This window comes from Lissotriton helveticus, chromosome 3_2 (assembly GCF_964261635.1).
Source record: "Lissotriton helveticus chromosome 3_2, aLisHel1.1, whole genome shotgun sequence".
Classification (NCBI taxonomy): domain Eukaryota; kingdom Metazoa; phylum Chordata; class Amphibia; order Caudata; family Salamandridae; genus Lissotriton; species Lissotriton helveticus.
In genome coordinates, this window is record NC_136062.1 from 48460543 (window position 1) to 48475828 (window position 15286).

Consider the following 15286-nt stretch of genomic DNA (forward strand, 5'->3'; position numbering starts at 1 on the left):
ACGAAATACTGGTCACAAAAAACTGGTCACAATTTGTATGAACTGATAGGAAGGTTCTTAAAATTCTGATTCAGTGTGAGTCATAAGCCACCCTACCTCATGAATATTAATTAGTTAGGTCATCTCAGCTTAACACTCTTCAGTCCCTTATTATTATACAATTTTATAGCAGCATTCATAAATAAAACTCACAAAATAGCCATGCCTGTTGAAAGGGTATTGAACTTTAGAAATATGTGAAAACATTTGAAATGGTAGTTTACAGGAGACAGCCTGTTAAAATTGATCTGAAATGTTAAATCATTGTGTGATGAACTTTATCAAAAATCCATACCTTTCTTTGCTTGGTTTATTATTTATATCTCCAATAATGTGAATTTCTGCAAATTTTATTCTGAATTTGTTAAGAAGCGACGCCATCCTGAAAGTAAAAGAGTACATTTAAACATGATTTATACAATTGTTCACTAATTAGCGTAACAAACACATGCAAACTATATATCTCCACATTAAATGTGTGACTGCCAAATGTACTCCTCATTTTGTTTGTGTGTGCGCCTGTTTGAGGAAGTGTTCTAATTGTATTCTTTGTGTGTGACTGTTGTATCATAAGTAATATTTTCTTTAAAATATGATATTAATGATGTAAATAGTTAAGTAAATGAATGAATCAACCATTTATATATACACTAGAGAACTAGATTGCCTCTAGGTGTTGATGTTGGTTGAAAGGTTCATGATTTAATGAGGTTCAACCTGTACACCACTGAACTGGTATGACACCCTCATCACTTCCTGGTCCCTTTTAATATCACTCTTAAAATTAACCAAGGCTTTAAGCACAATAAACAGGAAGTCAGACGAAACTGGCGGAATGTTTCTTTTGACACTATGGGCCCACTCCTTCTTAACTCCCCATTGACACTTACCGGCGATCCTAACAAAGATGCTGAAAGTTTGAATCAGTGGATTACCTCAGCCTTAGATACTATTGACCCCATGAAGACTACTAAGTCTGCCAGACAAACACCGTCAGCGCCTTGGTTTACGCAACAGCTTCAAAATGAAAAAAGTAAATGTAAGCGACTTGAATGATCTTGGCGAAAAAACTATAGCACTGAAGCCAAAATTAACTATAGAATAGCAGTGAAGCGTTTTCACAAATTAAAATATATAGCCATAAAAGACTATATGGCTGCAAAACTAAACACCGACAGAAACTCCTCCAGAGAAGTTTTTAAAATTGTTCAAAACTTCATGAGACCCGAATCTATGAAAAGTAACATCACGCCCCCAGAGAGCCTCTGTGAAAATATATCTAGTTTTTTCCAGGAAAAAATTGAGGATATCTATTCCTCTTTTACTGTGAAGGAGACCCTGTCACATTCCCCTCCCCCTCACCCAGCCACATGGTCGGCCTTTGACCTTATTAGTTGTGACACATCGCTGAAACTCCTACAACAAATTAAATCGGTCTCTCCCCTAGATCCTCTTCCTGCTAAACAATTCAGAGAACTGGACCATCTTCTCAACCCTACACTAAACAGTCTGGAATGCCTCGTTAGAGACCGGCATCTATCCAGATATATGGAAAACCGCCCTTATACAACCCTTTTTAAAAAAAGAAAACGCAGACCCCTCCATTTAAAAAAATGTCAGGCCCATATCCCTTCTGCCTGCCCCAGCCAAGATCCTTGAAAAGGAGGTACAAAAGAAATTATCAAATTTCCTGGAAACCAATAAATTGCTGCATGATACCCAGTCCGGTTTCAGAGCTGGTTAAAGCACTGAAACCACACTCTTGGAAGTAACTAAAACCATCCGAGAATCCGTGGACAAGGGCTGCTGTTCTATGCTGGTGCTGCTCGATCTGTCAGCAGTGTTTGACACGGTGGCCCACAAGACTCTGCTTAATAGACTTAACCAGTTAGGAATTACTGAAACAGTACTTGCGTGGTTTCAATCCTTCCTTGAAGGACATGTCCAAAGAGTCAGGCTACAACCATATATCTCTTCCCCGCGGCCGTTGATATGTGGAGTCCCCCAGGGCTCGGCTCTTAGCCCCACCCTGTTTAATGTTTATCTTGCTCCCTTAGCCTCACTCATTGAACAACATGAGGTGGGTGTCATCTCATACGCTGATGACACTCAGCTGATGTTTTCCTTTACAGACTATTCTGAGGAAGCGTTCTCTAAATTCAAACATTGTCTTACAGACATTTCCATTTGGATGACCACCAACTGTTTACGTCTCAATACTGACAAGACTGAAGTCCTCTTTTTTTATCAACACACCCCTCCTAGATCCGATCTCTGGTGGCCTTCGGTACTTGACCCCCCCCCCCCCCTTGTCCAGTCTCCTCTGCTAGAAACTTGGGTTTCAAGATTGACAATACTCTATCTTGTAAATCTCAAATTGGCCATATCTCCTCCATTTGCTTCCTGAAACTTAAAGCACTGCGCACATTTCTCCATCTTCTACCCATTGAATGCAGGAAAACAATTGTACATGCCTTGGTTACATCACAACTGGACTATGCCAATAGTCTATATCTGGGCCTGCCCGACTACTTGTATAGGAAGCTGCAAATTGTCCAGAATGCAGCAGCAAAGCTAATAAAAAACATTCCACTCAGGCATCATATTTCCCCCCACTTACGCAGCCTTCATTGGCTGCCAGTGAAAAGGCGCACAGAATTTAAAGCTCTTACCATTGCCTACAGAGCAATAAAAGGCAACGGCCCCCTATACTTGAGAAAACGCATCTACATATCCCGCCAGACAAGAAACCTTAGATCAAACCATCTGGAACTCCTCTTCACACCGCGCTTCTCTAAAGCCAGAATAGGTGGACGTTACTTTGTAGTTAAAACTACCACTCTCTGGAACTCCCTACCCCTTCAAATCAGAAAAGCGCCCCCGGAACTTAGTTTCCGTAAGCTAATAAAAACATGGCTATTTAACCTTCCCTAGTTCTGTCGATAACTGCCCTTCTCCTTTCTCTGCATAGCGCCGGGACACCCCCGTCGGGGGTAGCCGTGCGCTCTATAAGATACTTTAATAATAATAATGACTCTGGATGATGAAGGCGCATCAATAATGATCAGTTCCATCTGGTAATCGTGTAGATCAGCGTAATATTAGAACAAGCCCAGGCCCTTATTCCCTGCATTGTAGTTTTGTGATTGGTCAGGGGTGCCTGTGCGCTTGCCATTCACAAACCTGCATTGCAGCATTGTGATTAGTCAGAGGAGCCTGGATGTGCTTCTTGTGCCTCAGTCTGACAAGGAGAGCAGGAGCAGAGATGCAGGACCCGGCGTCTGGGACCCGACGCCCCCTCATCCCACTTCGTCCCCCTTCGCGCACCCGGATCCGCCCAGCAACCTACGAACCATGCTGTCATAGATTAGGCAAATCAAAATGTGTCCACTAAAAATTGGTTACATTTTAATATATTATTTTAAATAAATGTTCGTGTTAAGTAGAATGTTTTGGTTTTACTGGCATACACGGCGTACAAGTATATACGTAAATTTATAAATACTGATATAAATATATATATATATATATATATATATATATATATATATATATATATATATATATATATATATATGTATTTATATATATATACAGATATATAATTTTTCTACACGGATTGTCTTCCCTCATATTTTACAACCATGGGTTATAGCTGTTTTTGTTTACTTTCTGCACAGAATTCTATTGCACTGGCCAGACATTCTTTTGTTTTAGAAAATGCAACTTAGTCACGCACACGTATATATCAGGGGTGGGCAAACAATTCTGCTCTGCTGGCGGAGTTCGCAGAGTTTTGCCCACTCCATGATCTGCTTGGGGCGCGGAGTGCCGGTAAAACTCTGCCCACTGTTGATTGGGTGGAGTTCTTCCTTATGCGTGGCTCACCAACATTAAGTTGCCATGGGCAAGCAAGAATTTGCATCCCTAGCCATTTTTTGAGCGCTAGAACATCCCCCGGCAAGATTTCTCAACGCATGCAGTCGGGCAGGTCGTTACCATTCACATCGACAAAGCTGCAGCTCAAGTAGAAAATCTGCGTTAGTGGGAGAAAGACGCAGCGCCCACTGTCACACCGTGTGGAGCCGTTCGTGCTGATTTTAGTGTGGAGCAAGCTCCCAGTGCTAAAAATTAGTGTGAGAAACACAATTTTCCACAATTTAGCCTCTCATGGAACTCTGGAAAAATCTCATGGAATTTTTAGGTTTCAGGTGAAACTCGATGAGTTCCGCAAACCCCTACACCTGTAAAATATTCTGCACCACTTAGAACCTTTGATTAAAACGTTTTTCGATCAGTAAAGCTATGTGGTGATAGATTATGATTGCAGCTCTTACCTGTCCTGTTGCCACACCCAACTGAATATGAAAAATATGAAAATACAAACCAATACATATAGAAGAACTAAGCGTACACCAGTCTATTCTACGACATTTGCTTACATGTGCAGTTCATTAATGTCACACGTGAGAGTATGTTTTGAATATGTTGCAAGCAAACATGAGGGCTGTTGGCAGCACCAAAAATAAAGTATAATTACGCCAGTTTGTCATCTTCAAGACGGTGAACCTTTCCTCCAATGAAGATCCTCAGTTTGCAATCCTTCCACTTTTTACGCGTAGTGAGAATGTAAGGGATGAGGAGTGTTAAACCTACAAATAAGCATCAACAGATAGAATTCAGATCAGTGAAAAAACCAAAAAAAAGGCATTTGGTCTTTCTGGAAACTATTAAACTCACATTTTTTAGAGTGGATTTTTATTATACAAAGTCAAACGGGGTGTTAACGTTAACAGCATTGCAAACCAGTTAGACTTGACAAAGAAACCTATTGTTTACAAATAAAAACTTTTCATGCATTTCTTGAGGCTTGAAGAATCGTCCTTTTCTTTAATAAAAGGTTTACTCTCAGAGGGATTAAAAATTCTTCAGACCATATCCTTTGCAAATATCCTCACAATACTAGACACGATCTAACCTCGCGTAGATACTCATTTGTTTTTTTATTGAACGTTTCCCATTTTTTCTAGTACACCGAGAGCACGTGTGCTTACCTTATAACAAGAAAATACATATAGAATGACATACTTCAACTTCTTCATATTTTTTCTCCACGTTCACATTATGTACCAGTGTTCTCGATCTGTCTTGCTGAATCTCATTCTACTCTTTACCACCCCATATGCACTCCTTTGCAGTTTATTTTATCCCTAAGTATCTTAACTGAGAGTCCTTTCAACTGAGGATGTTGCAAATGCACACAGCTAAAACCTCCTTTCTTCACCCACTGGCGTTTGCACAATTTGCTTTTCACTTTTGTCATCATCAAACAGGCCTAGTTAATCGTGGTGGGCGAGCCAACAGATTAACTGCGAGAGGTTAGCCAGGGACAAGATATGGACTGGCTTGGCTTAAAGAGACGGTGCCGAGCGGAGCCCTGAAAATATTTAGCATGCAAATCATGCAACACACATTAGGTAAAATAAGATAAAATCTCTGCATTGAGAAGTATTTACTAAAAGTGATAGTTTTATAACATTATGTTAAAAACCTTTTTTCTAGCCCCCACCCACCCCGCGCCGCCCTGACAGTGCCATTGGTGAACTAAAAGGCAAGTTAGCTGTCCTGATTGCCCTTTATGTAGCATTGATTTTAATTACAGATGGAGCAACATTATACTCTATTAAGCAAAATGCAAACGGTTGTTGTACAGCACACACCCTAAATGCACATATTTGAAGATGCTTCCTTACGTGATAATGAAGAAAAAGAAACCTAAGTGAAATAAAATGATTGCCTTGTGTAGGACTTGGCCTTTTTGGCTAAAGTTCCCTAAACTTTTTGCTTTTCCCCTAGACCGTTTTCCTGACATAGAGTGCCAATTTAGATGCTTTGGTTACTTTGCCACTGCTGATCAGTGTCAAAGTACAAGTGTTCCCTATGTAAAATGTAATGGTAATTGGTTGGCCATCATTGGTATGCTTGCCTTACTAGTAAAGTCCCTAGTGATGTGCACTTTGTGTGCCAGGGCTAGTAATGCAAAGGCGCGCGGAGAAGGGCACTCAGGCCTGCAGTGTAGGGCTTGCGCGCAGTTTGCTAAGTTAGCATGTTGTCCTGACAAGTTCAACGACTTGTCAGGCCTTACATTCCCCTTTGCATACACATTGGACACCCCTGTGGTAGGTCCCGGGTAATCCCGGGGCAGGGTGCAGTGTAGGTAAAAGGCAGGACATATACTAGGGTGTGCTATGTCCTGACAGTGAAAAAAAAGCTGAGTCTCGGACGCAGCAGGGTGGTTGTCATGGTGCAGGCCAAGGCGTTGGTGAGGAGCGCCTGGTCCTTGTGTGCACGGGGAGACGAGGTGAGACTCGGACGTGCAGTGTGCGTGTCGTGGTGCAGCCAGGGGTTGGTGAGGAGCGCCGGGCCATCGTGAGCACCAGAGAAGAGGCGAGTCTCGGACGCGCACGGTGCGTGTCGTGGTGCAGCCGGGGGTTGGTGAGGAGCGCCGGGCCATCGTGAGCACCAGAGAAGAGGAGAGACTTGGACGCGCAGGGTGTGTGTCAAGGTGCAAGCAGAGGTGTTGGTGAAGAGCGCCGGGTCATCATGAGCACCAGAGAAGCAGACGAAGCTCGGACGAGCAGAGTGCGTGTCGAGGTACAACCTGAGGCCCTGGTGAGGAGTGCCTGAGTTAGTGTGTGCACTGAATTCGAAGTAAGTCCCCACAGTCCTGAGGGTGGGTCTCGGTCTCCACTGAGTCCGACGGAAGGAGGTCCTAGTCATTGGGCTCTCGGAGTGAAATAGCAGCGGCCTGGACCGGTAGCCCCGGAGGAGCTGAGCTGCTGGCCTGAGCTCACCATACCCCGTGACAGAGTTCTGGATCAAGGCCCAAGTCGCTGAAGTAGGAGAGGAGAGGAGAGGGGGGTCACCCCCCCAGTTAACGTGGATCACCATCTAGGGTGGGGGTGCTGGCCTCGAGGGACACTCTCCCAGCCTCTGGCTTATGTCAGGTGCACGAGCCTGTTGATTCAGCTCGGATCTCGGCCCGTGCTGGCCCAAGGAGAGGCAGTACTGGGGCGGAGTTAGAAGCAATCAATCAATGCATTTTTAGAGTGCACTACTCACCCGTGAGGATCTCAAGGTGCTGGGGGGAGCGGGGGCTGCTACTGCTCGAACAGTCAGGTCTTGTGGAGTCTCCTAAAGGTCATCAGGTACTGGGTCTGCTGCAGATGGATGGGGAGGGTGTTCCATGTCTTGGCGGCAAGGTGGGAGAATGATCTGCTGGGGATGGTGGCGAAGGCAAGAACGGCGGAGCGAAGCTGGTCGTTCGGGGTGTAGAAGGTGAGTAGTTTGTTGAGGTATTAAGATCCGGTGTTGTGGAATGCTTTGTGAGCGTGGGTGAGGAGCTTGAAGGTGATCCACTTGTTGACGGGGAATCAGTGCAGGTCTCTCAGGTGGGATGTAATGCGGCTGTGGCGGGGGATGTCGAGGATGAGGCGTGCAGAGGCGTTCTGTATGCGTTGTAGTAATTTCGGGAGTTTGGCCGAGGATCCCGCATAGAGGGCGCTGCCGTAGTCCAGTCTGCTGCTGACAAGGGCCTGGGTGACCGTCCTTCTGCTTCTGGTGGTGATCCATCTGTAGATCTTGCAGAGCATGCATAGGGTATTGAAGCAGGAGGACGAGACGGTGTTCACTTGCTGGGTCATTGACAGTGATGAGTACAGGATGAACCCTAGATTGCGTGCGTGGTCAGTGGGCATGGGTGCAGCCGCCAGCATGGCTGGCCACCAGGAGTCGTCACAGGCGGAGGGGGTGGAGCCGAGGATGGGGCCCTCCGTCTTGTCCAAGTTCAGTTTCAGGCGGCTGGTCTTCATCCATTCGGTGATGGCCTTCATTCCTTCGTGGAGGTTAGTTTTGACGGTGGTGGGGCCCTTGGTGAGTGAGAGGATCAGCTGTGTGTTGTCAGCGTATGAGATGATGTTGACGTTGTGCGATCGGACGATGTTGGCAAGCGGTGCCATGTAGACGTTGAAGAGTGTTGGGCTGAGGGACGATCCTTGGGATACGCCGCAGATGATCTGGGTGTCTCTAGATCAGAATGTAGGTGGACGCTCTGTGTTCTGCCAGTGTGGAAGGAGGTGGTCCAGTCCAGGGCTTTGTCACGGATCCCTGCATTGCGGAGACGTGTGTGAAAGGTATGGTGGCACGGGTGTCGAAGGCGGCCGAAAGGTTCAGTAGGATGAGTACAGTGGTTTCTCCGTTGTCCAGCAGGGTCCTGATGTCGTCGGTGGCGGCGATGAGGACTGTTTCGGTGCTGTGGTTGCTGCGCGGAATCCGGATTAGGACGGGTCCAGGATGTTGTTCTCTTCGAGGAAGGAGGTCAGTTGCCTCTTGAGAGTCTTCTTGATGACGTTCGCCGGGAACAGGAGTAGGGAGATGGGCCGGAAGTTCTTGAGGTCCTTAGCGTCTGCCTTGGGTTTCTTGAGTAAGGCGTTGATCTCGGCGTGCTTCCAGCTCTCCGGGGAGGTGGCGGTCTCGAAGGAGTTGTTGATGAACTTGCAGAGATGGGGTGCGATGGTGGAGCTTGCTTTGTTGAAGATGTGAAGTGGGCAGGGGTCTGACAGTGAGCCGGAGTGGATGGTGTTCGTGATTTTGATGGTGTCGTTGTCGTTGACGTGAGGTCCAGGAGAGCAGGGGGTCGGTGTGGCTGGGGAGCAGTGAGTCTGAGGTGTCAGTGGCTGTCGGGGGGGGCTGGTTGTTGAAGATGTCGTGGATGTCTATGATCTTGCAGTGGAAGAAGGTGGCTAGGGAGTCGCAGAGGTCTTGTGATGGCAGGATGTTGTTGGAGTTGGAGCTGGGGTGGGGAGTTTCTTCATGATGTGGAAGAGCTCTTTGCTGTTGTGTGCGTTGTTGTCGATGCGTTCCTTGAAGGAGGTCCTTTTGGCGGTTCGGATGAGTTGGTGGTGTCTGCGGATGGCGCTCTGTGGGCTGCATTACTGTCCGGAGTCTGTTTGTGGTCTGTTTGTGGCATCTGAGGTAGTGACATCCAAGCTGGTCTTTTTGGATGCCTGGAGGTCGGCGGTGAACCAGATGGCTTTTCTGTTGGTGCGTCTGTTTGAGGGTTTCTTGATCGGGGCAAGAGTGTTGGCGCAGTCGTCGATCCATTGCCTGAGGTTGCGGGCGGCAGTGTCGGTGTCGGCGGTGTCAGTTGATGGGTTTCGGTCGAGGGTGGTGATAAGGTGGGGGATTTCTCAAAGGTGAAGTGGATGCAGCGGTGGTCGGTCCAGGGGAGTTCGGTGGTGTGGCTGAAGGTGATGTGGTTGCTGGCAGAGAAGATGGGGTCGAGCGTATGTCCGGTGGAGTGGGTGGGAGTCGCGACGAGCTGTTTGAGTCCAAGGTTGTCGAGGTTGTCGAGCAGGGTGGTGGAGTTGCTGTTGTTGGTGTTCTCAAGGTGGAAGTTCTGGTCTCCGAGGAGGATATAGTCCTTGGATGCCAGGCCGTGCCTGCTGATGAAGTCAGCGATGGAGTCGCCAAACTGTGGCCAGGGTCCGGGGGTCTGTAGATGAGGGTTCCTCTGAGGCTGGTGTCGGGGTCGATGTGGATCTAGAAGTGCAGTTGTTCGGCCACGCTGAGGGCGTCGTTGGTTCTGAGGGTGTTTCTGTGGATGATGGCGATTCCTCCTCCTGCTCCATTGGTGCCACCTCTGCGGGTGATCTTGTAGCCATCCGGGATGGCTAAGGTGATGTCGGGTGCCGAGGAGGGGTTCATCCAGGTCTCCGTCAGGAAGGCGAGGTCTGGGGAGGAAGAGTTGAGTAAGTCCCAGAATTCGATGTTGTGCTTATGGGCGGAGCGGGTGTTGAGTAGTAGGCATCTGAGGTGGATTTGTCCTACCCCGGTGGCCGAGGTAGCAGCTTGGAGGCTGGTGTAGCTGCAGCAGGAGAAGAGTCCTTGTGTGCGCTTCGGGGTGGCTCGGAAGCAGGTGTATGATCGTCCGGCGTTGAGTGCGTGGAGGGTGCTGGCATCATAGCGGTGGCAGGCGTCATGGCGTTTGCGGCATCCAGGGGGTCTGGCGCTGGGCGCGGTCCAGGCACGGATGGGCACAGACGGGCTTGCCCTTGGGCAGCCAGCGGCGCGGCCGCGCAGCGGCCGCCATAAGAAGGGGAGGTGGGAGGGAGGAGCGATTGAGCAAGCGAGGGGGCAGGGCTTCAGGGGATGTAGCAGCGGGAGAGGAGAAGGCTGAAACGCTAGGAAGGCTACAAGGGAAAAACGGGCAGAAAACAAAATACAAGAAGGGGTATAATAACAGAAAAACAGACTACAGCAGTGATACAACAATAGTAACAGAATACATAAAGCAGTACTTTTGTGTCATCATTGATCCATATTGGGGGCACTGTTAATGAAGCACCTAAACTGTCGTATTACACTTTGTATTATTGCTTCTAACGAACTAGAACTGTCGTATGACGCCTGACCTCATTTGTGCCTAACGAACTACATGCTTGGTGCGCTACGCACTGCGTTATTTTTCCCTTGCAGAGTACATGATTGTAACGTGGCGCATTGCATTATTTCTTCATCACACTGTACCTGATTATAACGTGGCACAGTGCATTATTTCTTCATTGCACAGTACATGATTGTAGCATGACGCATTACTTTGTTTTTTCTTGTGCCCTACAGGGCACGTTGGTAGTGATACACATTGCATGATTCCTTCTATTGCAAAGTACATGACCGTGGTGTTATGCATTGTTTCTCTGTTGCACAGTACAAGAGAATATCGTTACGCATTGCAGTATTTCTTTCCTTTTGCAGCGTGTGTGATTCTAACAATACGACTTGCTTAACCTTTTGGAAACAATTAGAAGTGAGCTTAACTGTTGGTTATAAGCGGTGGTTGGGATTAGAACCTACCAACCCACTGGAAAGAATACTACCCATCCTTATATGTTGATTTTGTATCATCTGGCCATATCGTATAACTTCTGATATAAAGATTATACTCATTTTATAAAAACTCGGGTGGAGTCTATTTGTGGTGACATCATTGGGTTGCTGTGAGTGTGGTTGCACATACTGTACACCTGTGACTTGGAGATAAGCCTGGCTGCTCGTGCCAAGCTATTAAGAAGGGAGCAGGGCTATCTCAGACAGTTTCCTTATTTAGCCTAACGTTGAAACGAGGGGTCGGGGACTCCCGCCTCCAGCATTTGTTGGCGGCGGTGAGGGATAAGTACCTCAACTTCCAACACCTAGGATCACACAATTTGGTCCAGTGGGGAAGCCAGGATTTCTTGTTATACATTGTGCAATTGAGCCACTAAATGGATATCACTTTAACGCATCCATTTTACATGAAAGGTCCCTGCTTTGTCTTTAATTCTTGGTGAATGAGGTTATAGCCAGGCAAAAGTCACATGAAAGATTGGCTCGTTTTGGGATTTGAGGCTCCAAGAGGACCTTGAGCTAAGCCAGAGACAGTGCTTAATTTGAGCCGGAGCTTTCCGGTGCTGAGCACCTGCACTTAATTGGTTTCCGGTGCTCGGCACCGGCACCCGATTGTCAACACCACATTATGGGCAGTCTGCCACAAGGTGGCCTGCTCATGTAATTTACAGATGAACAGTATAATAGTTGTTTGTGAAAACAATATACATAAAATAATTACTAATACCTTCCTCCCCAGCCATTCCTTTAGCTTTGGGGACCTGGAATAATCTGAACTGTCACATTTACATGCAAGAGAAATGTTTAGTAGTTGTTTTGGCAGCAATGACAGAGGCGATGGGTGCAAGCTGCAGTAGCCTCCTGGTCAGAGCCCTGGCACTTAATATTTTATCAATTAAGCACTGGCCAGAGCCATGCCTCTAGAGGGAGGCTGGCTCAAGCTTTTAGTGGCTTGCCCACTACATAGGTACATAGGTTGTGGTGGGCTGGCTCTTTCAAACTCCTGTAGTAAGCACTGGCTGATCCCGGACTGCCTACCCACGATCCACATTTTTTCCCGCTAGTTTTAGTGGGCTTTCTGGTTGCTTGGGGGAGAGATTGGAGGTTAGCCTCCAAATGCCCATTCCCTCAAAGCAGGTGGGAGAAAAACTAGTGGAGTAGTTTGGGTATCGGAATGGCATGGTGTCCAGCCCCAGCCTGTTCTGGGGTTAAAAATAGCTTTAAGAAGCCAGGGTGCTGATCTGTACTCTGTGCATTGGCCTCTTGCAATAAAGGAAGACATGGAACTGTTCAGTACTTTGCATGGGCACTGCATAAGTTCTGGCCCTCGGGTAATAAAGGAAGCTAAGGTACTGTTCAGTACTCTGCATGGCACAGTGCCTTCTTGCCACTCGCTTGTAGGAGGTGGAATGGATGAAGGTGGAAGGGAGAGGTTGTGGTCTCACGGTTAGACTGCCAACCTTGGAGCTGGGAAACCAAGGTTCGAGCCTCGGGGTCGTCTCCACATCCTGTGATTCTGGGCAAATCACTTTATCTCCCTGTGCCTACCAAAAATAAAATATGATTGTGTCCTTGTGTAACGTAACTTGTGCTCATGTAAAGCGCTCCAATACCTTTGGGTCGCTTTTGCGCAACATAAATCTGCAACAACAAAAAAATGTCTCTGAAAATGTCCTGAATTGAGGACTGCAGTTCAAAGGAGTCATTCATTTACACTGGTCTCGACTACTGTTTTCAAGTGAAGCGTCATGACTAACTCATTAAAACAAACGAACACCTAAATATTAAAGGATATGTTCTTTTAAAAGTCCATGTCTGAACATCTCATATTGAGTGTGTTTCGGTGAAAACAGCTAATTCCAATGTACAGTTAATGGAAAAGAAGTGCATGAGATCAAGACACATGCCCAACATTGCACAATGGGTTTCACTCAAAGGTTTTCCATGAATAGGCGAGACTAACTGTCAAGGCAGAGTCAGGAGTAAGTCACGCCTACCACAGAAAAAGGTTTTGAACTTGGACCCAGTATATTTAATGGACGAACCTTCATTAAAATATGTTACCAATCTCCATGAGGAGACCTACAGACTTTATTCACCACCTCCTCACTGTGCATAGCACTTCATACCACCACTGTAACTTTCCATGTTAATTTAAGATGATTTGCTTTTTAAGTCCTCTCCGATGCCATGTTTTCAACACTTGTGACTGACCAGGCTATAGTACAATATTCGGACTTCCCTTGCCCTACAATAAAAGATTACTAAAACCAGATTCTGTCTCTAAAGCTAAGTTTGCAAATGGCAATACTGGATAATTTAACTTTGCTCTATCGGGCAAAAAAACATGCCCACAGCACCGACCTCAACTTGGTAATTGAGACACCAGCGAATTGCTTGCAATTCCACAATAACACGACTGTCTTTCTGCAGGCGCCATTATTGTTAAAATCTTTGTTCTTGTGGATTTCATTTTGCCCCCTGCTTTCCTGGCCAGCATGCAAGGATATGGAACCTTTTGCACTAGCCACTTGGTGGCTGTTGAAGTGCATCTACAACCTCTGTCTTTCTTCACTTTAATAACCATGTACTCTTCCTTTGGAGCACACCGTAGGTTTTATGTGTTTTACTTGTTTGCTTTTCGTTGCCGTGCACCTATTACAAATTATTGATATAGCCACAATCCAATTTCTCGCTTTTAGACCGGACGTGCCACAGAGTATAGAATAATCATTTTGCTGAAATAGTTTTTATGTGTCCGCGCACACATGGCAGTTTTCCCAAACGAGCAGTACAGGTCATGGCAGTATTTGTTTTGTTGCTTCTCTGTAAACGTAAAGTGAGCACTGCTGTATTTTCAGTACAGGTGTGGTGTTTCCCTGTCAATCCTATTTGCTGTCTAAAAGCAGCTCACCTGCCTGTGTCAGGCAGAAATGGAGTAACTTGTTTCAAGCATAGGAAGAATGGAAGTGATTGCATAGTAGTAAACTGAAACTAGCTCACCCTGTGATTTTAGGAGGCCCCCCTCCACAACCAATTCCCACAGTAATTCTCCATTTTCCCCACGGATCCACGTGGATATTTCACCTTTCAGCAGACCAAGTGCAGTGGCAGCTGGCACGGCTTGCAGGGGAGGAGGGGGGGGCACAGTGGTGGGCCACAGGCTGCATGAAAAAAAAACACGTACCTTGCCGCCGCCGGGTCCCGTGTCTTCTCTTCTGCTCACCTGTGTCCAAATCCAGGTCGGAACAGGAAGCAGGCAGCCAGGCTACCACCCCTAAGCCAATCACAATGCTGCAATGGATTGGTCTCAGACCCGTGACACGGCACTCAGCCAGGGTCTGGAGGTGTGGGCATGTTCAACATGCAGGCTGTAATGCAGCGTGCATGGAGAACAGGGAAGTGCGCATGACTGTTTTGGGTGGCCAGTGAGCACCGACCAAAGAGTCACTGCCCACAAAAGTGTTATACCGCTCCCCCCCTGCCGTGCAGCCCTGCCCGCCCCCTCACGCACGCTGCTGCAGCAGGAGGACAAAAGAAATGATAATAACATTCCATTATTATTATTTTATTTTATTCTTTTCTTTTACTGTTTCCTGGCAGTGGGGCGACGCTCCTCTGCCTAGCGGAGGAGCTGCCACTGGCAAAGTGTCAAAGCAAAACAAACTGGACTTGCGAACTTAGTATGTAAACCATATTCCTGAGGTAGCTGCGAACCGCTGTTACTGAGCCCATCAGGATTACCATGGGATTCATAATTCAGCACATAATATCTAGGCAATTACTGACATACATCTTATGTTCATGCACATATGCAGACAAAGCTATACACGGATACAGATATCCGCAGATCAACACACCTGCTTTCAACCAGACAGATAGACCAGCAGACAAACAGCTATGGTACCTACACGAGCAGATCTACAGGCACACATGCCTAGAGAGCCCATGCAGCAACAAGCCTCTATGGTGAAGGCTTTAACAAGCCTCATGGGCCCCAGGCATCAAGAAGCCTCAGTGGCAATAATGAACCTCAGTTTGTTGAGGGTCATCAGCCATGCTTTTATTCACGCAGTTCTCTCACTGTATTGCCCTCATCAAAGACAAATTTGTACAAGCGTATATGCTCTTATTCATCTATAGGACCTCACAAACCAGTTTGTGCCCCTTCCTACCATTTTCTCTAATTTTGAATGTATCTCAGGCCTCGCTATTAATGAAGGGAAGTCGAACGCATTCTACCTCCACCGCGTAAGGGAGGACTGGGGGTACATGACTTTAGGGCTTACTCCTTTGCATG

General features: G+C 46.8%; 1 protein-coding gene across 3 annotated transcripts in view; it reads right to left on the minus strand.

The window, feature by feature from the left end:
* The window catches only part of SLC12A1 (solute carrier family 12 member 1), a 425119-nt gene that overhangs the window by 24450 nt on the left and 385383 nt on the right, over positions 1 to 15286 (minus strand). For all 3 annotated transcript variants that reach the window (XM_078684807.1, XM_078684808.1, XM_078684809.1), the window contains exons 23-24: positions 4580 to 4691; positions 335 to 421 (exon numbers count right to left, since the gene is read on the minus strand). In XM_078684807.1, the coding sequence (XP_078540933.1) occupies positions 335 to 421; positions 4580 to 4691 (199 nt within the window). The remainder of the gene's footprint in view (positions 1 to 334; positions 422 to 4579; positions 4692 to 15286) is intronic.